The sequence below is a fragment of the Mugil cephalus genome, chromosome 22 (genome assembly GCF_022458985.1).
Source record: "Mugil cephalus isolate CIBA_MC_2020 chromosome 22, CIBA_Mcephalus_1.1, whole genome shotgun sequence".
Lineage (NCBI taxonomy): Eukaryota > Metazoa > Chordata > Actinopteri > Mugiliformes > Mugilidae > Mugil > Mugil cephalus.
This window is the reverse complement of record NC_061791.1, coordinates 846,083-869,089: the sequence shown is the minus strand read 5'-3', so window position 1 is coordinate 869,089 and position 23,007 is coordinate 846,083. Positions and strand designations below refer to the sequence as shown.

The 23,007-nt window shown below is 43.2% G+C and overlaps 2 protein-coding genes across 2 annotated transcripts; one reads left to right on the top strand and one right to left on the bottom strand.

Annotated features, from left to right (window-relative positions):
- The first annotated feature begins 4,862 nt into the window (after nt 1-4,862).
- On the top strand, nt 4,863-17,051 carry LOC124999755 (bestrophin-3-like). The gene is made up of 13 exons (XM_047574764.1): nt 4,863-5,129; nt 6,650-6,744; nt 8,251-8,338; nt 9,130-9,275; nt 10,288-10,442; nt 10,720-10,797; nt 10,953-11,105; nt 11,655-11,735; nt 12,307-12,458; nt 13,833-13,923; nt 14,355-14,473; nt 14,695-14,949; nt 16,309-17,051. Exons 1-13 carry the CDS (start codon nt 4,978-4,980, stop codon nt 16,682-16,684), a joined length of 1,941 nt encoding a protein of 646 aa, XP_047430720.1. The 5' UTR covers nt 4,863-4,977; the 3' UTR covers nt 16,685-17,051.
- A 245-nt stretch (nt 17,052-17,296) lies between these two features.
- nots (nothepsin) lies at nt 17,297-22,926 on the bottom strand. The gene is made up of 9 exons (XM_047575658.1): nt 22,363-22,926; nt 21,481-21,661; nt 20,864-20,981; nt 19,839-19,957; nt 19,452-19,651; nt 18,884-19,009; nt 18,659-18,803; nt 18,092-18,190; nt 17,297-17,963 (listed from the first exon to the last, which is right to left on the bottom strand). The coding sequence occupies exons 1-9, from the start codon at nt 22,416-22,418 to the stop codon at nt 17,787-17,789; spliced, it is 1,221 nt and encodes a 406-aa protein (XP_047431614.1). The 5' UTR covers nt 22,419-22,926; the 3' UTR covers nt 17,297-17,786.
- Nucleotides 22,927-23,007: the final 81 nt, after the last annotated feature.

Below are 23,007 nucleotides of genomic sequence, written 5' to 3'. Positions count from 1 at the left end.
GCCATGGCCTCTGAAAATTCCTCATCGGGAACAGTGACCACCACAGTAGTGACCTGCTGCTGAGACCCAACTCTATCTGTGGAGGCAGCTTTTGATGACTTCATAGAGGGTGATCTGACTACAGCAGGTCGCACCTTGAAAATCCTTTTAGCACAGAAGCCCTTAGTCTTGAATTTCAAAGACAGTTTCTTCTTGGACTCCGGGCAAACAATTGAAGCCTGGCTCACTGCGAAGCTCTCGGTCTCTTCGTCAGACTCAGCGTCTTCATCTTCCACTACTATGATCTCCAGGGAGGAGGGTTCCTGGTGTCCACATTCTGGAGGTGTTCTGTCGTCTGGTATGTGATGTTCAGGTACAACCACCCTCACAGCAGAGCCTTCCTGAAACTGCTGCTCAGGTACAACCAGCACCACAGCAGCAACATCTGGAAGCTGCTGCTCAGGCACAATGACCTTCACAGAGTTCAGCTGTGGGACGTCTGGTGACTGTGTTGATGCCACTGTGACTCCAGCACGAGGCTTTCTGAATAAAGGTTTCACAAAGAACCCTTGAATAATGCCCCCCATTCTCTTCAGGGACAGTTTGCATGTCCTGGATTTAGGAGTCTGGACTTCTTCACCTCCAGACCAGTCTGGGACTGCTTCTCCTTGGAACTCCTCTCTGTCTATGTCTGTTTCTGTTGTATTAGTCTTGCAGCTCTCCTTGTCTCCTATGGAGGCTGTCTCTTGGGTGTATGCGTCAAATATTTGAATGTCACTTTTAGTTTTTCTAGACTCCACATCTTCTGGTTTGTCTTTCGGTGACTGGCGTTGAGGTGCAGGGATCTCCACGGTGGTGGCCTCTGGTGAGAGCTGGGCAGGTGGTTTCACACACAAGCCTCTACATATGGTTCCAACTTCTTTCCGGGACAATTTCTTCTGGGACTTGGGACCTGTTTCTTTCAGACCCTGAACGTCTTCAGCCTCAGACTGAGCAGTGCTGTCCTCAACTACTCTGTCCAGAGAGGAGGTTTCCAGCTGCTCAAAGTCTTGAGCTGGTTTGACTTCAGGATCTAGGAGCACCACAGCCATGGCCTCTGAAAATTCCTCATCGGGAACAGTGACCACCACAGTAGTGACCTTCTGCTGAGACCCAACTCTATCTGTAGAGGCAGCTTTTGATGACCTCATAGAGGGTGATCTGACTACAGCAGGTCGCACCTTGAAAATCCTATTAGCACAGAAGCCCTTAGTCTTGAATTTCAAAGACAGTTTCTTCTTGGACTCTGGGCAAACAATTGAAGCCTGGCTCACTGCGAAGCTCTCGGTCTCTTCGTCAGACTCAGCGTTTTCATCTTCCACGACTATGATCTCCAGGGAGGAGGGTTCCTGGTGTCCACATTCTGGAGGTGTTCTGTCGTCTGGTATGTGATGTTCAGGTACAACCACCCTCACAGCAGAGCCTTCCTGAAACTGCTGCTCAGGTACAACCAGCACCACAGCAGCAACATCTGGAAGCTGCTGCTCAGGCACAATGACCTTCACAGAGTTCAGCTGTGGGACGTCTGGTGACTGTGTTGATGCCACTGTGACTCCAGCACGAGGCTTTCTGAATAAAGGTTTCACAAAGAACCCTTGAATTATGCCCCCCACTCTCTTCAGGGACAGTTTGCATGTCCTGGATTTAGGAGTCTGGACTTCTTCATCTCCTGACCAGTCTGGGACTGCTTCTCCTTGGATCTCCTCTCTGTCTATGTCTGTTTCTGGTGTTTTAGTCTTGCAGCTCTCCTTGTCTCCTATGGAGGCTGTCTCTTGGATGTATGCGTCTAATGATTGAATGCCACTTTTAGTTTTTGTAGACTCCAGATCTTCTGACTTTTTGTCAGTGTCTTCGTCTTCTAGTGGGGTGGCCACACTTTTCCTTTTCCTCTTATTTTTTCTGGGTTTGTGCGTCATCTTTGCAATAAATTCTTCCAACATCTTGCTGATGTAACGAACCATACGTCTGATTCTTCTTTTGGGAGTGACGTGTCGTTGGACTTCCTGCTCTTCAGTGTCCTCGCCAGCAGAGAGGATGGAGTTGACGTTCTCAACCACGTCTTGAGCAATTAAGCTGGTCAACGCCTCTGAAGTCTCAGAGCGGACCTCTTCTTTAATGTCCAGGACTTGAGCAAAGGTTTGAGGAAGTGTGTTGCCCACGCTGGTCAAGACACCTTCCTCAGAAATAAGATGCCCCTGTTTGATTTTTTCCAGCAATGATTTAGAAATGAGCTCTATCAAGTCTGACAGCAGCTGTGCCAGCATAGAACAGGTAACATCGTCTGGTTTACCTAAACTCAAACATGCCCACTGGTCTGTTGTGATGCTCCTGAAAAAGGATTCGATCAGCGGACGAACCGTGTCCATTGTGATCTGTGGGATCTCCTCTGTCTGGGAATAGCTCCCTCTGTCCATTGGACCTGTTGTTGTCGTATTACGATACATAATCTTGGATGTGTAGGTTGACGGGTTTGAAAGTTTCAAGTTGCCCGAATAGCGTTGCTTTTTTATCGAAGATCAAGCGATTTAACTATCTAACTCTTCTCTCTGATAAATCTCGTATGAATCTCGTATGTATCTCTGATGAATCTCGTATGAATCTCGTATGAATCTCGTGTGAATCTCTGATGAATCTCTAGTGAATCTCTAATGAATCTCTTATGAATCTCGGATGACTCTTTGATGAATCGGCTCCTATTTAAGGTCTCTGAGATCAAAGGCACTGTGCCTTTGATCTCAAAGGAACTGTGCCTTTGATCTCTGCTAATTGTGGGCGGGGCTTAGGAGATTCCATCCCATCATATGACATCATCACAACATCAAGTGTTGAGTGACGTAATCACTATGGCAACACAGAGACTCTGTGACATCATCACCATGGCAACACCACAGCAGTGAGGTCAGGATTCAAGATTCAAGATGGCTGATTCTACTGTCTTAATAAAAGTCCATAATTATGGTACTATCCAACTATTAAAAACAATTTATGCTTAATATGAAATGTCTGTTTTTGTATTAGGTCTTCAAGATTCAAGATTTCTTTATTGTCAATTTCCCTTCATGTTCCGAATATAGAGATTAAAAATCTGAGTGAACAAAATGCAAAGGCAAAAAATAAAACAGAATAGACAAAACCTTCTGAGAAAGATGTAGTAATTTAATAAATCAGCTCAATCGGTGCAATGTACGGTGCAACAGGGTGTAGTAATGTCCAGTAAGGTTTGCAATATGGTGCAGTAAGATACAATACGGATTAATTAGGTGCAATAAGTTGTAGTAACGTGCAGTAATCTGTGCAATAAAGTGCAATACATTGTAATAAGGCGCAATAAGGTGCAGAAATCTGTGCAGTGAGATGCAACATGGTGCAGTAAATTCCAGTAATGTGTGCAATAAGATGCAGTAAGAAACAGTCAGGGGCAGTGATGTGCAATAAGGTGCAATAAGGTTTAATAATGTGCAGTTAGTTGCAGTAAGTTGTGCAATAACTTGTAATAACGTGCAGTAATATGTGTAATAGGGTGCAGTGAGGTGCAATAAGATCAATAAGCACCTCCTCCTCCAGAGCAATGCTGTCCTTTGTTTTTCGGTGACTGCTGTTGAGGTACAGGGATCTCCACGGTGGTGGCCTCTGGTGAGAGCTGGGCAGGTGGTTTCACACACAAGCCTCTACAAATGGTTCCCACTTCCTTCCTTCTTCTTAGACTTTGGACCTGTTTCTTTCAGACCCTGAACTTCTTCAGCCTCAGACTGAGCAGTGCTCCGAGGAGAAGCAGTCCCAGACTCATCTTCTTTTAAGGCTGAAGTAGATGAGGATGAAGCTGCTCAGCCTGGAGATGAAGAGGTCCAGACTTCTAAATCCAGGACGTGCAAACTGTCCCTGAAGAGAATGGGAGGCATAATTCAAGGGTTCTTTGTGAAACCTTTATTCAGAAAGCCTCGTGCTGGAGTCACAGTGGCATCAACACAGTCACCAGACGTCCCACAGCTGAACTCTGTGAAGGTCATTGTGCCTGAGCAGCAGCTTCCAGATGTTGCTGCTGTGGTGCTGGTTGTACCTGAGCAGCAGTTTCAGGAAGGCTCTGCTGTGAGGGTGGTTGTACCTGAACATCACATACCAGACGACAGAACACCTCCAGAATGTGGACACCAGGAACCCTCCTCCCTGGAGATCATAGTCGTGGAAGATGAAGAAGCTGAGTCTGACGAAGAGACCGAGAGCTTCGCAGTGAGCCAGGCTTCAATTGTTTGCCCGGAGTCCAAGAAGAAACTGTCTTTGAAATTCAAGACTAAGGGCTTCTGTGCTAAAAGGATTTTCAAGGTGCAGCTAATAGCAGCTCTTCCTAGCCTTCTTCCTGTGTTAGAGTAAATCTGCTATTAAGTAAAATGAAATCCGGGAACATTCGGAGCTTGGACACCACATGTGGTCGCCATAATATTAGGAGACTTCGTAACTCAACATGCAGTTCCTCTATCATCCACTAGATGCCGCCAAACCAAGGGTTGACTAAATAGAAGTGAATGAAAAAACTAATATTTAGAAATATAATTCTTTAAAGGTCCTGCTCCTATATGATATTTTGCAAATTAACCTTAAATAAATAAAACTGGCCTCACGTCATGTTTCTCTTTAGACATGTTTACTTCCACCGCTATCTACGTTGGCAACACACCCAGCTGAAACATGACCACATTTAGCACGCCGCCTCATCAATATAACTCTGGACAGAGTGTGTGTGCCTGCTGCCTGGCATTACTGGGCAACAGGATAGGGAGGGGGAGGCAGGGAGGGAGGCTGTGGTTGGATGGTTGGCATTTGGCACAAAGCAAATCAGGAAAGGAGAAGCCAGATGAATCACAGTGCTGAGGAATAAAGACACCGACCGTTTGGCTTCATGATGCCACAGTAGTGTTGGAAACCAGAGAGCAGAGGGACTCGTCGGGTCGTACAGGAGTCAAGATGACCGTCACTTATTCCAGTAAAGTCGCCAACGCCACCTTCTTCAGTTTCCACCGGCTGCTGCTGCGATGGAAGGGCAGCATCTACAAGCTGCTGTACCGGGAGTTCATCCTCTTCGTTCTGCTTTACACCGTCCTCAGCGTCGTCTACAGGTCATGCACAAACACTTTGGTCACACTTTTACTTTAACCCAACCCTAAAACTTGGTGGACTTGTTGGGTTGCTTGAAGTCGTCTGTGAAGGTTCTCAGTCGGTTCTCAGTCATCCAGGATCCAAAAAGGGTTTATAGAAAAATAAAAGGGTGACTGGATTTGTTGAGTTTTGAGAGAAGCTTCTTCAGTTCTAAGAGATGGTGGGAAGCAGAGGTTTAAATAAGAAACTCTGTGGGTAAAACCATCAGAAACTGGTGCAATTAATTGAATGGTTAGAACACCATCAACAGGTAAATATCTACACTAGGGATAGGTCTGGTTCAGGTTTATCTGATACTGGAGTCGGTGCTTAAAGAATGAAAACATACATTTTTATTTTGAAGGAATTGTGTGATGTGCAAGTTGAACAGAATATTAGTTTAAATAATATAAATTTAACAAAGACTAAGAAATAAATTAACCCAGTCTGCATCTTTAGAAGTGAAGTCCAGACAAACTTTTGTCAAACGTTTGGTCTTAGAAATTTTAAAGGTTCATTTCCGTCCATGCAGGTGAAAAACTGACGTCACGTCACGTGTAGCGTCGACACAGCGATGGAGCTAAGGAGGCTAAGCTAATTAAAATCTCACTGGCACCAAATGAAGCACCCAGATCTGTCTGGTTACTACTGTTAGCATCAGCGCTGTTAGCATCAGCACCGTTAGCATCATGGTACCCACTATCTGTACCCATCCCTTATTTAGCCGTTAATGGACATTGAACCAGTTTCTAATGGTTTTACCCACAGAGTTTCTGTTAAACTGAAGAAGATTGTCGGATGAGTCCAGTTGCCCTTGTTTTTCAACGCTTTTTGAATGTATTGCTTAAAGACGATTTGTCCAAGCGTTTCGGTTCTAAAAGTCTGGAGGGAATCTGTTTGGATTTTAGTCTCACGGTGTGAACGGGGATGAGACGTATTGGGTTCAGAACATTTTGTAAAACCTTTTTTTGCTTTTTATTAGCATATGAATTTCCTACCTCGAGCTAACTAGTTGCTAGTTGTTTGCCCCGGTAGCTTCTCAGAGGCAGCATTTTGAGTGAATGGCGCCCTGTTGTGTCGAATGTTTCTAAGTGGTCCATGTTCCCGAGTAAAATTTAGCGTTACATTATTGTCCCCTTTGAGTCAGTGTTAGCAATCAAAAACGATTTCCAGTGTCATAAGTTTAATGTTTGCCATAAACTTTACGAAATGATATTCTGAGGGATTTATTTTTCGTATTTTGAAACTTGACTAATTGTTTATTTTACAGCTAGATTTTCCTCTGTAGCATACATACAGCTAAGTCTTACTAACGGCATCTACTGCTACATCTTCCATTTAACTCTTCATCCTTTAACAACAATCAGCCTCAAATAGGAACAGCATCTAGTGGCCATTAGAGGAACTACAGTTTAGATATTATGCCTCGAAGTAGCCGAAGAGGAACTGAAGAAGAATTTCGCAGTTGTTGTTTGTAAAGACCGTGTCCTCTGTCCTCCAGGCTCGTCCTCTCCGACCACCAGAAGAGATTGTTTGAGAAACTTTCAATGTACTGCGACAAATACGCAGAACAAATCCCCGTCACCTTCGTCCTGGGTAGGTTTACCGACCAGTCGAAAACTTTCACGATGCTCTGGTGATAAATAACGTTTTCTCTGATGTTGTAATTTCCCGTCTGATCTGATGGTGGTGCTGTTTCTCACTGTTGCAATGAATAAATACAGTGATGAGCAGCTTATAATCCGTATTGCAGTATTAGTCAGTATTCTCATTCTTATGCACTTTATTACTGTTTATTTCTCGACATCAGTATTTCCTTAAAGCATCTTGTTTGATTTAATGGACGTTTACCTGTAGGTTGAAGACTGTTGAATTAACACGTTAAAGACGAGTTAAAACTAATTCTGTTCTTCTGCACGTTCAGGTATTTAAAATATTTTTATCTATTCACAACTTTAATAAAAACAAATCAGTGTTTTCAGCTCATTTCTCACCAAAACCCCAAAGATTTAGATTCTGAACAAGTGTAAAGTTACTTAACAGGTTTCTATGGGTGGAGGTGACACTTCACATAACATCATGATAATAACATCGTCATCTGTCTCTGTCTAATGATCTTCACCAGATTTCACTGGTGGTTTACACATCAGGGTGACAAGAACTACAAGCAGGGACAGGAACTACAGGTAGAGACAGGAACTACAAGCAGGGACAGGAACTAGAAGCAGGGACAGGAACTATAGGCAGAAATAGCTGCCTTTAGGGCATTTAGATTCTGAACAAGTGTAAAGTTACATAACAGGTTTCATCATGATAATAACACCATCGTTATCTGTCTCAGTCTAATGATCTTCACCAGATTCACTCCTGGTGGTTTAAACATCGGAGACTAAGCAGATTTACAGAGGAGGATTAAAGAAAATATGATGATTAATAATCACAGGAGGAGTCCAGCTAATTGTCGTCCTCTGGGAACCTGGTGTAAAAAAAAAAAAAAAAACAGACAGATGAGTGATGAGTGTGGAAACTACAGAACATGCAGGATTATCGTATCGCGTAAAAGACACTAAGATATGACTGAACTCTACTTCCCATCTGTGGAAAGAGAGTGTTTGGTTGCCTCATTAGCCGGGGCCGCTAATGGAAACGGATCATTAACGAGCAGAGAAGCTAAAAGCAGGATGAGTGCCAATGCTGCACCACGATGTTCCCAGGGTCCATACAAAAAAAAAAAAAAAAAAAAAAAAAAGAAGTGCTAGTAACAGCAAATACAATCTAAAATACACCCTGGATACAATACCCTGGATACTCATCGTTAAGTAGACCTGGAACACTCTAGAGAAATTATACAGAATAATCTTATTTGGCCTGAGAACACTGAGATCCCCGAGGAGGAGCTGGAGAACATTACAACCTTCCAATGAGGAATAATCCGGAGCTAAACACGTCCCATGATGCAACTGGACAGTGTCCTTCAGCAGCTCAGTTGGCGTGACCAGGTTCATTTGTTTATTCTGTGAAAACAGCAAATGTAAAGAGGTGATTAAATCCTAAATTAAACTATTTATTTCCTGATCATTTCGTTGTTGTTTGTGTTTTCAGGTTTTTATGTGACTCTGGTGGTGAATCGATGGTGGAATCAGTTCGTTAACCTGCCGTGGCCGGACAGACTCATGTTCCTCATCTCAAGGTACAAAGAAACCACCAGTTCTGGCCTCTACAGGACGGGACAGGAACTAAAGAAACACTCGCATCTACAACCAGGGACAGGAACTACAGGACAGGACAGGAACTACAGGACAGGAGAGGAACTAAAGAAACACTCGCATCTACAACCAGGGACAGGAACTACAGGACAGAACAGGAACTTCAGACAGACAGGAACTAAAGAAACACTCGCATCTACAACCAGGGACAGGAACTACAGCAAGAGACAGGAACTACAGCAAGAGACAGGAACTACAAACAGAGACAGGAACTATAGAAAGAGAAAGGAACTTCAGACAGACAGAAACTAAAGAAACACTTGCATCTGCAAGCAAAGGCGTGGACTAAAGTCAGTGACAGGAATTATAAGCAGAGGCAGGAACTAAAGACAGAGATGGGAACTACAAGCCAAGATAGGTACTACAAGCAGGGACAGGAACTACACGCTGAGGCAAGAACTACAGGGAAAGAGAGGAACAACAGACAGAGACAGGAACTAAGGGCAGAGGTAGGAACTACAAGCAGGGACAAGAACTACAGTCAGTGACAGGAACTTCTGTCAGAGACAGGAACAACGGGCAGGAATAGGAACTACATGCAGGAGCAGGAGGAACTACATAAACACTTGGATCTACAGGAAGGGACAGGAACTAGAGATAGAGAGATAGGAACTAAAGAAACACTGATTTTGACAGGTGTTAGGATCTGAGAGGCGAGTACTTGTTCGGTGTTTACGAATGCGACACGTCCTCATGTCCTCTTGTCTTCCTCCAGCTGTGTCCAAGGTAAAGACGAATATGGCCGCTTGCTGCGACGGACGCTGGTGCGCTACGTTAACCTGACGTCGCTGCTCATCTTCCGCTCCGTCAGCACCGCCGTCTGCAAACGGTTCCCGACCATGGACCACGTGGTGGAGGCAGGTCAGAGACCAGACATTACACCAGGAACTTTGAGTCCGGTCTACGTTGGTGAAAGTCACTCAGAGTTCAGCTCCTTCCTTCTTCCTCCTGTAACTACTGGCTGATACGACCCCAGGGACGAGCTCGTTATCAGCCAATTAGAGCGAGGCGGTAGGCCAGCAGTACGTCTGAGTGCTGTTCTGGACATTTAGATGAAATACAAGCCCGGGGTTTGTGTCTCAATGTTTTCAGTCACAGTTGTGTTTGAGAACAAACCAGTTAAAATAGATCAGTCAGGCAGAGACAGGAACTACGGCAGGGACAGGAACTACAAGAAGAGACAGGAACTACGGGCAGGGACAGGAACTACGGGCAGGGACAGGAACTACAAGAAGAGACAGGAACTAGAAGCAGGGACAGGAACTACAGGCAGAGGCAGGAACTGCAAGAAGAGACAGGAACTACAGGCAGGGACAGGAACTACAAGAAGAGACATGAACTACAAGTAGAGACAGGAACTACAGACAGAGACAGGAACTACAGACAGAGACAGGAACTACAGACAGAGACAGGAACTACGATCAGGGACAGGAACTTGAGAGGAGTCTGATAGCAGAAAGCTCTACCTCCAATTCTAGTTTTTGAAATTCAAGGAACCACAAGTGTTAGTTTTTTTAAAGATACAAATAAATAAAGCTTTTATTCTTCATCCTGATCCAATAATTAATTACCTAGTTTTACTGTATTCTCTCATTAGCAAACACTGAGTATGATTCATGAAGTAGTTTCTATTTACTTATTTTTTGCCGAAAATTCTGTACTGGATTTTAACTGATTAATAATCCCAAAGGCAAATCACAAATTGATATTTACTTGATATTGGATCAATACAAAATCTAGCGTTATCAGACACCAGAAGTATTTGGAACAGTCCAAAAACTTCTTGTTTCGGGTTTATAGAGGTTGGAGCTACTGGCTGAATGTGTCAAAGCGTCATCGTCTACTGTTGAGTGACCTGTGCCTCTACCTGTAGGTTTCATGACGCCCGAGGAGAGGAAGGTGTTTGAGAACATCCGCTCTCCTCACCTGAAGTACTGGATTCCTGTCGTCTGGTTCTCCAACCTGGCGTCCAAAGCCCGGCAGGAAGGACGCATCCAGGACAGCATCGACCTGCAGAATATTCTCAATGTATTTGCACTTTATGCTCAACTTTTGTCACAGTCAGAGGACAAAGAAATTCATATTCCATTACAGAGAAAAGGGGCTTTTAGGCTCTGCTTCAAAACTCAAGCTCTTGTTGATGTGGGACCACATTAAGCAGACATTAGCTGTAATGTGACACCCAGTTTATTCCCAGAACAGGTTCCCAGAGTCCTTTTCCAATCAGCCTCTTCGGTTACAGAAATTCAAAGCACATAGATGTTAAAACGCATCTTAACAACAGCTGCTCCGTCCTTGTGTTTAGGAGATGAACGTCTTCAGGACTTGGTGTGCGACTCTTTTTGGCTACGACTGGGTCGGCATCCCTCTGGTCTATACCCAGGTCTGTCTCTGTCCTCCTGGTCTCATATCTGTCTCGGTAACATGTTTAAAGTGGGTGTAATCTCATCACTAAACATTACTGTAACCTAATCAGAGCTCTGTCTGTGTGTGGGGGGGTTATGGTTCATTTTTACATCCATCTCTCTCTCTCTTCAGGTCGTCACTCTCGCTGTCTACACCTTTTTCTTCGCTTGTCTTATTGGCCGACAGTTTCTTGACCCTGCCCGGGGTTACAACGGCCACGACCTCGACCTTTATGTCCCAGTCTTCACCCTCCTGCAGTTCTTCTTCTACTCCGGCTGGCTGAAGGTCGGACAAATTCTTCTTCTTCTGGTGTCCTGACGTCAACAAAGTTGCTCATTAGACAAAACTGAAATCTACATCAAACAACTAGACAGAGATGTAGTGAGGCAGGGAGAATGATTGGTTGGTGGGTTGGTTGGTTGGTTGGTTGATTGGTTGGTTGATTGGCTGATTGGTTGGTTGGTTTAATTGATTGGTTGGTTGATAAGTTGGTTTGTTGGTTGGTTGGTTGATTGGTTGGTTGATTGGTTGGTTGGTTGATTGGTTGGATGATTGGTTGGTTGGTTGGTTTAATTGATTGGTTAGTTGATAAGTTGGTTTGTTGGTTGGTTGGTTGATTGGTTGGTTGATAAGTTGATTGGTTGGTTGATTGGTTGGTTGGTTTAATTGATTGGTTGGTTGATAAGTTGGTTTGTTGGTTGGTTGGTTGATTGGTTGGTTGATAAGTTGATTGGTTGGTTGATTGGTTGATTGATAAGTTGGTTTGTTAGTTGGTTGATCGGTTGATCTTTTCTGCAGCTCGACTGAATTCCAGATGTGATCTCTTGTTGTCAGGTAGCAGAGCAGCTGATCAACCCGTTTGGAGAGGATGACGACGACTTTGAGGCGAATTGGATCATCGACAGGAACCTTCAGGTCAGCAGCAGACGACACTATGTTATATTAAAAACCTTTATAACAACATATACGTTGTGTTTAGTTTGTTTGTGGAACAGGATTCTGGCTCCAATAATGAGAAGGGGCTGACAGCATGTTTGTCATGAGCACGAGATGGACAGAAATACATCCTGGAACGTTTCCTAACTTCTCTTTTATTTTTATCACACAGATCATAAAGTCAGTTTAAGGTCAAGCTAAACATAAATTTAATACTCGGTAGCTGAAGGGAGGGAGGGAGGTGGAGATTCAAGTATTAATTCTGTTATAGATCCTAAATCAAGAAAATTACCAGTTTCTTTTCTATCTAGACTCAGTTACGGGTTCGATGGGTTCAGACATTTTCACAAATTAATTCAGTGTCTGAAATTTTGAATTTTCAAAAGTATAAAATTTGAATAAAACACATGATTAAATATTTGTAGGAAAACCAAAACTAAATCCTACGACATGTACTCAAGAATAAACCCCATGAAGTCTCTGAGTGCTCGTTAAAGCCACGTTTTTTTCCCTTTGCTTCTCGCCGCCTCTCGTTTACCTGCTGCTCCAGGTGTCTCTTCTGGCCGTGGACGAGATGCACATGAACATGCCTCATATGACCAGAGACATGTACTGGAACGACTGCGACGCTCGGCCGCCGTACACACTGGCTGCTGCAGACTACTGCATCCCTTCGTTCCTCGGCTCCACCACCGACATGGGGTCAACAAACAAACACACCCACGCGTCACACAAACAAAAGAATTTAAAAAGGAAACCTGGACATTTCGTCTGAGTAGCTTCTTTGGTTCTGAGAGACTGGAGGAAGATGAGGTTTAAACAAGAATAAAAACTGTTTCTGTTAACACCCAGAATCTAACGCCACTAATTTCCGTTAACGGTTGGACACTTACTCGTCTTCTCTGGCTGAGATTTTAACGTATCCACAGATGGAGATGAAAACAGATGGTAGGAGAGAGGAGTAAAGGAAGTCATTACAGTTTTCCCCCGAAAATAAAAGCAAAATCGTCTGGTGATGTCCTGTAATTCTCTTAAATTCTCTTCACTTTGAGGAAGATGGATTCAAATGAAGTGGTCACATGACCCCAGGCTGCATCTTCTCCAGTGGTGGAGAAATGCCGAAAACGTGTTTCCATTGCACTTTTGAGATAAACTTTTATATCGATACGTCTGAAAAAAAAACTCGATGTTTTAGCTTTAGATATTTGAGAGGTTTTTAGAAATGTAGGCGTTTCCATCACCAGGTAACCTCAGAGTACCACCAGTCTCTTTACTGAAGAAGCTACTCGAACTATTCATCTAGAAAATCCTGATGAATTAATCTCTCATACCTGGATCCTGGTCTCATATCTGGTTCCTGGTCCTTAAACTAATGTTAACACGTATTTGTCACATTAGAACATCAGAGCTGATTCAGACGCTTTTCAACATCATCACATTAGAAACATTAGGACCCTTCTGTCAGGATGTAGGGGTGAATGTTGAGGACCAACGATGAGGAATCTGAGGGAAAAGGAGTTTCTAATGAAAACGAACAAAACGCGCTGCGTTGAGGCAGGTAAATCCAAAAACAAAAGAATCATGAACATGGAACGTGGCTTTGGGACGAAATAACAACAAGGAGCAAAGCGAAGGCAGCGCTATAAAGACACAGGATGCTCAGGGACAACGAGACACAGGTGAGACAGATCAGGGCAATGACACCAAGAGAAACCAATTAATAATCAAGGGACACACAAGGAACGCAGACAGGAAATCCAGAACTTAACAAAATAAAACAGGAAACTCCAAAACATGGCCACAACATAAAAGACAGACATAGAACCTTGATAACTTGTTCTTCTCCATGGTTCCTAATAAACCAGTTCAGAGGGGGACCTTGTAGACCACATTAGACCCTGATTAGACCTGACAATGTTTCCTTGATCTTGTCTGATTGGCTCAATGAAAACCACATGACAATAAACCTCACTGAGAGGAACCAGGAACCACGTTACCTCATATGGTTCCTGGTTCCTATAGAGGGTTAACCCCAGTCTCTAGCTCTGATTGGTTCCTTTGAAACTCTTTTTCCAGACTCTCAGACATCCTGCAGTTTGATGACGTTGAAGTTATCGACAGTCGTCCACGGCAACAGGACTGCACTTTGACTCGGCGCCAAGAGTCGGTATAGCAACCGTTTCTAGTGTTTGTCTGTGGGTTGGATACGTTCCACTTACATATAATTAATAATTCATGAGGCCTTTTACCAGCCAGGGAACACACCAATACTTTAAACACTTTTCAGTGTGAACAGCGCCACCGTTAATTGTGGCCGTTAATTAGACACTAAACATAAAGCATCAAATATTTAGATTTAACTGTTATTTTGTCATTCTGGAAAGTTGATTTATTTTATAGCAAATTTAGCTCAATAGCATATCCATTCATTGGCTAGTCACTAGCATTCTTAGGCTAATCAGTATCTGTCATAATTTGTCATCCTGCAACATTGATTTATTCTCAAATTTAGCTCAGTAACAACGTAACTTTCTAACTTTTATCTGGCTTTTATCTGAACGGACAGAGACACTTTAATGTCAGACTTATAATTTTCAGGTCCTGGGTCGAGTCCGGCGGCTGCTAAGTGTCCAGGAGCCTCCTGACCTCCGACCTCCTCGGCCCATCTTCAAACGACACAGCAGCGACGCGACTGGCAGCTTCTTCCCAGACCTAAGGTTTTAAAGTGCTACGTGTAAAACTGGTAGCAACAGAAAGCATCAAATAATATAGTATAAAATAGTCTTTACATTGAGCGGGCGTCAAATTACAAATTAATTAAGCTAAATTACACTTATTTTTCTTAAAAAAACATTCAGAATGAGTTTGACACCCTGTTTTATCTGGATGTCTCTCATGTCTCTGTTGTTTGAAACCTTTTGTTTTTAAATCTGTTCAGAGTCAATCTGGGTCCAGATCACATGGCTCCGCCTTCCTCCGTGGCCATGCCCCCGTCATCCGTGGACACTCTGTCCACCTTAAGGGAGGTCAGCAGCAACCCGCCGTCGTCTGAAAGTTCGCCCGTGTTCCCTCGGCTCGTCATCAGCCCCCCGCTGTTTGGTGACGTCTGTCACAGTCTGGACTCCTGCTGCAAACCTCAGAACGGCTTCGACCTTTCACCCACCGAGGAGGCTCCTGGCTCAGAAACCCCGCGGTGACTAGTTCACTCCGTTTCCTACTGTCCACAGTCAAACATTGAGTCGGGGATGGGGGCGTCATGGGCATTTATTTTCTTTTAATTTTCCAAACAGTTTTCAACATATCTTGCAAATAATATAATTTTGACCGACATCAAACCGAAGCATTTCCAGGCTGCTGAGGTAGAACCTCGTCTCGCAGCTGAATCGTCCTGCTTTAGTGAGACTGTCCATCATTCGCCTGCTGATCGGCTTCTGAGGCGTCTATGCTCCTTTTCTTTATTTCCTTTTAGAGATATTACATATAGGTATTGATCCGACTCTATTATCACTTCCCTCTGTGAATTTTTAGTTTAGAAAAAGTAGGTGTTGAGGTTCTAAACCAGAGACCGGAGCTTGTGTACGTAAACGAACAGGAAACTGGTCTCTGGATCCTCTCTTGCTCTGCTCTGCGGAGACTTGTCGTCATGTTGGTGGTTCTGACGCTTTTGCTTGAAATTACGATGCTGCATAAACGTTTCACTGGTTCCAGGTTCTTCACTTTGGAACGTTTCAGTCTCTCCTCCATCACGTCTTCGTTGATGTGAATGAGATGCTGTGATATAAAGATTCAGCAAGAAAAGAACCAATAAGAATGAAGATGATGTTTATGAACTGGAACTGGTTCTTTTAAAGCAGTGATTCCCAACCACTGAGCCATGAGAAATGATATAATTTCACTTCATTTGTCAGATAATTATTATTTATTTACTGCCACTAAATCAGTAAAGAACATTTAAATTCCCGTCCACTAGAGGGCAGAAGGCAGATAATTAACCTGTCGATCTACCTGCTGCCATAGAGATGAATAAATACAGGAAAAGAAAAAGTACTGAATCCAAACTGGGTCACCACTCCCAAGACAGTGAAGGTTCTCTTTCCTTTGGATTTATCTTTACTAAAGCTAATGGAAACTTGAAGGCCATCTCCAAACAAAACACCCATCCCTTCAAAATAAAAGCAGCCTGGGAAACATGCAGCTCTGTGGAGGGAAACCACAGAGATGAATGAGCAGCTCTCACAGCTGCTGTAGCGACTCAAAGCCAAATTAAAACGCAGCGTAGCAGAGGAAGATCTTCATGTGTGTCCTTCTTCAGTTCCCAGATTTCACACTGAGTTAGTAAATTAGTAAACTGACATTAGATGATCATCGGTTTATTATTATACTTTTTGTGGCGTTTTTATTGGTGGTCTGCTGTGGAGATATGATCCGTGGCTCAACAAAGGTTGAGAATCATTGTTTTAAAGAGTCGCCTCTCGATGCTCGTCTCTAGTCAAGACAACGTCTACGATGCCATCGTCCACCTCTAGTACTGATCATCTCTCTGTGTTCCTAGGACTGGCTACTCGGTTTGTTGTTCCCCAACTCAACTGGGACCCAAAGAATTTCGTTGGACGACGTGTAACGTCCCGAGTCAGCGTCCGACCCGACCACGGGGCCGACAGTTCTCGCTCCAGTTCTCCAGACAGAACTCTAAAGCTTCGGTCCGCAGCCTCCCGAGTCCCAAGGCGCTGGGCCGGCGGAGACGAAGCCTGGCCCGGTTCCACTCCCGACGGTCTCCAGGACCGACCCCGGACACCCTGCAGATCCCAGAGCCGGATTACAACCAAGACTTCCAGCCAACGGCAGGAACTGAGGACGACGAGAGGGAAGGAACCGACAACAGAGAGGAGACGAAAAACAGCCAGCAACAGAGTTCAGAGAAGAAATGATAGCCAGCCACAGCCCGACCCAACAGAACCCACCTCAGAGCTGATATCAACATCATCAACCTTCAGTCTGACTCAGAACTCATGTTTGGAGCCAATCAGGTAAAAAGCTGCCACTGTTTTTTAACTCCTTGTTTCCCAGAGTCTGTACAAGCTAACGCAGCTAATGCTACTGTGGTAGCACCTGGTCACACTTTAACAGGAAACACTGAACACAAGGTTCTGATGCTTTAACCCTGAAACGTCTTTAACCTCCTGAGACCCGGCGTCCTCGTATGGGGACATTACGTTTTAGGTTTGTTGCAGCTTATTCTGCTTCATTTAGACCTGTTGTCCCCATAGGGGGACACTTTAGTCTGCTGTGTACTGGCAGCGAAGGGTCAATACACTTGTTTATTTATTATTATTACCTATTCTAGTTTGATATGACATGAAAATTTAACAAATTCACGCAATTTCAACTCAAGTACTCATTTGAGGACATCGGGATTTCATCATTTCCAATTCTGCTTTTGCACATTGTTTTATATTTTGATTCACGTTGGTGACTTTAATCACAGTGAAATAATCCCTGTGAACATATAATTTATTTAAAAACTACTTGCAGTTCAAAGATGATGGTTATTTTTTTTTTTATACTTTTAGGTCGTATTAATCCCAAATACCTAAAGATCTTAATCTTTTCTTAAAGAAATTAAGATGCATTCCAGAGAAACGCTTGTGTCTCAGGAGGTTAAAATGGGAAGAACAACAGCTTCTAGTCAGGAACAAATCTCAAAGCACATTAGTTTAAATGTGGAAAATGCTACAGATGCTGTAACCACTTAAAGAAATCAGGTTATTCTCTGACGCCATCTAGTGGCCATTGCAGGATGTAGTATTCACTAAGGACCTGGTTCTCAGGGGTCGAGAACAAAATGTCTTCATGTTTCTGTGAATGTACCTGAAGACCTGAATGTAACACGATCTGTTGCTGCTGATAAACACACTTTTTTTTTTTTTTTTTTTTCAAATAAAAAGTTGACTTGGATTAGTTGCTGGGTCTCAACATTCGTTTTAATTGTTTGTTATTTATTGATCATGCAGTTGTCAGTTATTAATGAGGTTACTGTTCAGCCGGGTGTCTTGCCAGAGCAAAGCCGACCCGGTCCTGTCCTTTGTCGAAGATGGTGTAATACTCTGTCAGAAATACATCTCCCAGAATCCACAGGGGGCCTTCTGGAGAAAAGATGTCCACCGCCTGGAAACCACTGAAACACAACTCCTGGACTCCAAGCATCTCCTGATGACGACACACAGACACACACAGAGGTAGCAAGTTCATTAAAATCAGGCTCTGACAATAAGCAATAACAACAACTAACAAATATTTTACTTTCTGAAGACAAGAAATGAGAAAACAGAACTCACCTTCCTGACGTAATGCTCAGATGTCAGTGTGTATTCTTTCCCACCCAGGACGAAAGTGACTTGAGGCAAACTGGACAATCTGACACAGTCGATAAGAAACTGCAACACAAAAGTTGTTGTGTCAACAGCTGCTATTCCAACTAGCATTCCTTGACTGGCTAGTCACTACTATTCCTACAAGCAATTACTAGCAGGTTGACTAGTCATTATTAGCATTCCTTGAATAGTCATTATTAGCATGCCTTGACTAGTTACTATTAGCATTCCTTTTCTAGTCACTACTTTTCCTACTTGCATCCGTTGACTAGTCAACATTAGCATTCAATGGCTCGTCACTAATATTTCTACTAGCATTCTTTGGCTAGTCACTATTCAACTAGCACTCATTGGCTATTCCTACCAGCATTCTTCGGCTATTCCAACTAGCATTCCTCAGCTAGTCACTACTATTACCGTTAGCATTCCTTATCTATTCACTGCTATTACTACTAGCATATCTTAGCTATTTCAGCTAGCATTATTGAGGTAGTCTCTACCCAAAATGTGGATTATCAGATTGTTTACAACCTCTCCGATGTTTGTGGGCGTGGCTCCAATCAGTTGCTGGAGATTGAGGATGTCATTTGTTGGACCAGCGATGAGGGACGTTCCCGTATCGATGATGGCCTGGCATCCGTGGGGACAAAACGAGTTCACCCCCTGCACCGCCACACTGAAACCGACAGCATCATCACAAAGAACACAAGAACACAACTAGGGTTTATTTCACGCGGTCACCAAAGAAATAATCACCCGTCCATCTTGATCTGCCAGTATCCTTTAGCAGAGAGAGGCACCCAGTTGATTGGTCCAGTGTACAACGCCTCGTTGCTTCCGCCCAGCGTCAGTTCTCCTTCTGGGTCGGTGCTACTCGTCCTCCTGGAGGGTCAGAGGTTACACTCCGGTCAGGTTTCTATCTCTATCATCTGGTGAAATGTGGCTTGGCAAAACAACACTTTGAAAAGTTGAGGGGTTGGTTATCAGACAGTCGACCCTGTGATTTCAATCACAGCCTCCTGAAAACGTCAGTGAATTAAGACAATTTAACACCTTTGGAAACCAAAATACAAAAATTATTCCGAGACCTTTGGATGCTCTGGGCATTGACACCTCTAGGGCCACAGAAGAAAGGCCTACATCTGTCTCCTGGACACTCATGAAACATGGGTTAACCTTTGGACCCTTCCTGGACTTCCCCAACCCTTTCAAACCATGAAATTCGTAAAGGTCTAACGGAGGAACTTAGGAAAACCTTTGGGAATAGTTGTTCCCAAACAGCTGAAACAAATACCGCTTCTCTTTCCACCGCTTCCTAAAGCACCTGCTGAGGTAGAAGGAGAACACCGGCTCGTCCACAAGCTTCTGCGCCACCATGTTGTCAAACACAGGGTTCCCGACGATCTCGGCCAGGGATCGGTATCCCATTCCCAGAACGCCGTCGAACTTCGCCATGACGAACGCGGCGCCGGGTTCGTACACGGACTCCCCGAACTCTTGGTTCAGGGTGGTCAGACCCCCGATCTAAAACACAAACATCTCGTCACCTCTTCATCCAGTAACAACACCAGTTAAAAGTTTCCAGACGGCACCAATGAATTCAAAGCACAATTCTTTATCAAAATCTGGTAAAACAGTTTCAGAATTAACTCGGAATTTACTAAAGCTTCACTGTCTCCAACAATCTTTATCGATACAGTTGTTGTTGTACTTTTAATGTGTCTCTGGCCATGACTCCCAGCAGGTGTCCTGATCCATAGTGAATCCCAAACATCCGTCCATCGTGATGGAACGAGCTCGACTCAAATGCCTTGAAACGCTTGTGAAGAGCTGCCAACACAAACATCATAGGCTTTAATAGCATCTAAATTATAAAATAAATAAAAAAAAAGGTGAAGAGCTGTTGTGTGATTGAGTCAGAAAAATGTTTTATATTTTATATATTATATTATATATATATTTTTTATCTGTCAAAGAGAAGTAAATGCTTGGAGGACTGTCAGATAAATTTGTGGATGTTGTTGTTTTGTCGACAGTAACTATTTCAGTTCCAAATATAAATAACAATAAAACAATAAACTGAATATTTGTGATCACTCCTCATTATCCTTTTAACGCTACAGTATTATATGGCTAACCTAGCTCTTAGCATTAGCATCTTTTATTTAGCTACATTTATCAGAACTGACACTAACTGAACCTGAGGCTGATCCACTAGTTCACATGGATCATTGTTTAGACCAATTATCCTTCATTTGCAATCACACGTCACTACTAGAGGAAGTAACATCAGCACAAAACTGAACAGAGACAGGAACTGAATATTAAACACAGAAAACGTTAATCAATTCACCAGATAAACTGAGCTTTAATGTGATCAGAACACACTGACTGTATAAAACTCATCAGATCTGAACCTTAAACCAAAGCTTCACCCTAAATTTGAATTATTTACCTATTTTTTTTGTTTATTTTTTCACAGAATGGGAAAACTGTGAGTCCACAGACCTTGAACTTGTTGTTATCATCATCTGGTACAAACTAAACTAGAGTCATACTGTCCTGACCCCACAAACACTGGTGTTGTGTGGTGTTGTGTGGTGTTGTGTGGTGTTGTGCGGTGTTGTGTGGTGTTTTTGGCTGTTGTGTGGTGTTGTGTGGTGTTGTGTAGTGTTGTGCGGTGTTGTGGTGTTGTGCGGTGTTGTGCGGTACTGTGTGTGCTGTGTGTTGTGGTACCACAGGCCTCGCTGACGCAGTAGGACGACGGCACCCAGAGGTCGGCCGAGCCGGTGTCAAAAACCACCGAGAAGTTCTGCTCCGGGGTCCCCAAACCGATTTCACCATAATACTGAGCCTGACACACACATAAATAAAAAAACACACACATGAAATATTTCTAGCATTTAGCACAAAACAACTAAACCAGAAAAACTGGTGGCTGGTTTGCTTTTCACTTCCCTTTATTGTTTATTCTCAGTGCAAAGGAATATTTAATAAATCCAGGTGATGTAAAAAAAAAAACATAGAAGGATTTGGCGCCACCCAGTGGTGACAGCATGAACTCCTCAGAATGCAGCGTCAGAAAATTAAAAAATATAAAAAAATCCTTGTTTATTCGATCTGATAAACAGCAGGTGGCGCTAAGTTATAGCTTAAACCAAGGGTCTTCAACAGGTCCGTGACCCCTAGAGGTTAAGCAGAGGTACTGCAGGAGGGTCACAAAATCTTTGGTTGATTAAACATTTTTATATCTTTTTTATTTATTTTTTTTTTATTTCTGTTTTTAGTGAGGCTGTAATTGTCCTTTCCGAGCTGAATTTGAGCTAGCTACCTCTAGCCTTTGCTTTTCTTACGTCCATGAAGTTGTAAATCTTCTCGTTGGCGCGTCCCAGCCTCAGTGACGGGGTTCCGGGCGGGAAACACTGAGCGTAGCGGCGGTTGAACATGTCGGGGCGGTGCACCTTCAGGAACTCCTCGAGGAGGCCGTCGGCTCGCAGCCTGGTGCGAATCGAACGCACCCGCGTGAGAGGGACCCTGGGGTCGTTACAGGTGTAATTTAAAATGCAATTAAATCTGAGCAATTTAGTTGTTTGATATATAAGTGCAGCCAGTTAGCTTAGCTTAGCATCAAGACTAGGAGAGAGCTAGCCTAGCGAAATAAAATACTTCTGAATATGACTGGACAATCGACAGCTTTATTATCTACTATATTATTTACTTCGCTGTATAAAGGCGGCGCCATATTCTGCATTTGGAGCCAGAGTCTGATCAAAATACGGTCATAGGGCGGAGCCACGATGTCACCATAGCCCGCCCACAATCCCTCAGACTTGCGATGCCCCGCCCACATTTCCCTCAGACTGACTCGCGTTTTTCAACACTTCACACTTCAATAATCATCATTATATTAACTGCCTAAAATCACAGAAACCATCCTTGAAATAAAAAATATTAGTGGTGTGTTTTAGTTTGGTCCAAGTCCCGCCCAATAACATGAAGGGGGTGGAGCTTATAGACTATACTTCAGCCAGCCACCAGGGGGAGCTCTACTAGGTTTGGATTAAGTTTAGATTTTTCTTCATACGGTCTATGTGAAAGTAAAAACAAATCCATGCATCAGATTAATAACAAAACCAGTTCTCTTCAGTTCGGAGCCCCCTGGTGGCTGCAGGTGTAATAGATACAATAGTTAATTTAACGTGTATTATTTATTTAATTATTTCTTTTTGTCCTACCTGACCAGTGCCGAGCTGGTCCACACCAGAAACAGCAGAAACAGGAGCCTGAACATGTCGGGACCTGGATCAGAGCAGGACTCTGCTGGTTGGTTGGAGCCGAGGACGTTTATCAGACAGAACTACGACTCTGATTGGACCAGAGAGGAAATCCACCCCAAAAACACTCGGATCAGAAACTAAGACACTACAGGAAATGATTATTCAAACCAATCCACAATAAACTAAATAAACACATACGTTTGTGGATGTTGGAATTAAACACAAGAAAATAATCATAGTGAGAATAAATTTATTTCACTGTAAATCTTGTTTGTACTTTAATATAATCTTTTTATTTTAACTTGTCCTGCTCTGAATTTCCTCTCTGGGATCAATAAAGTCTTTATTCTAATAAATTATGTTCATGTTTTACCAGTTTGAGTTTCTAAATTCCCAATATAATCAGATATTTAGGAGGAAGTAATAATAAAAGTCTTATTTTAAACTAATAATCATCAGAAAAGAGTCTGTGGACTCTGGCTGATAAACGTTGGTCTGTTGACTCTCTGAGGTCTCGGTCACTTTGACCTGACGCAGTAAAAACAAGAACCACAACCAGACGACGGGTTAAATGATTAGAAGATGATTCACATTGGTTCTTTT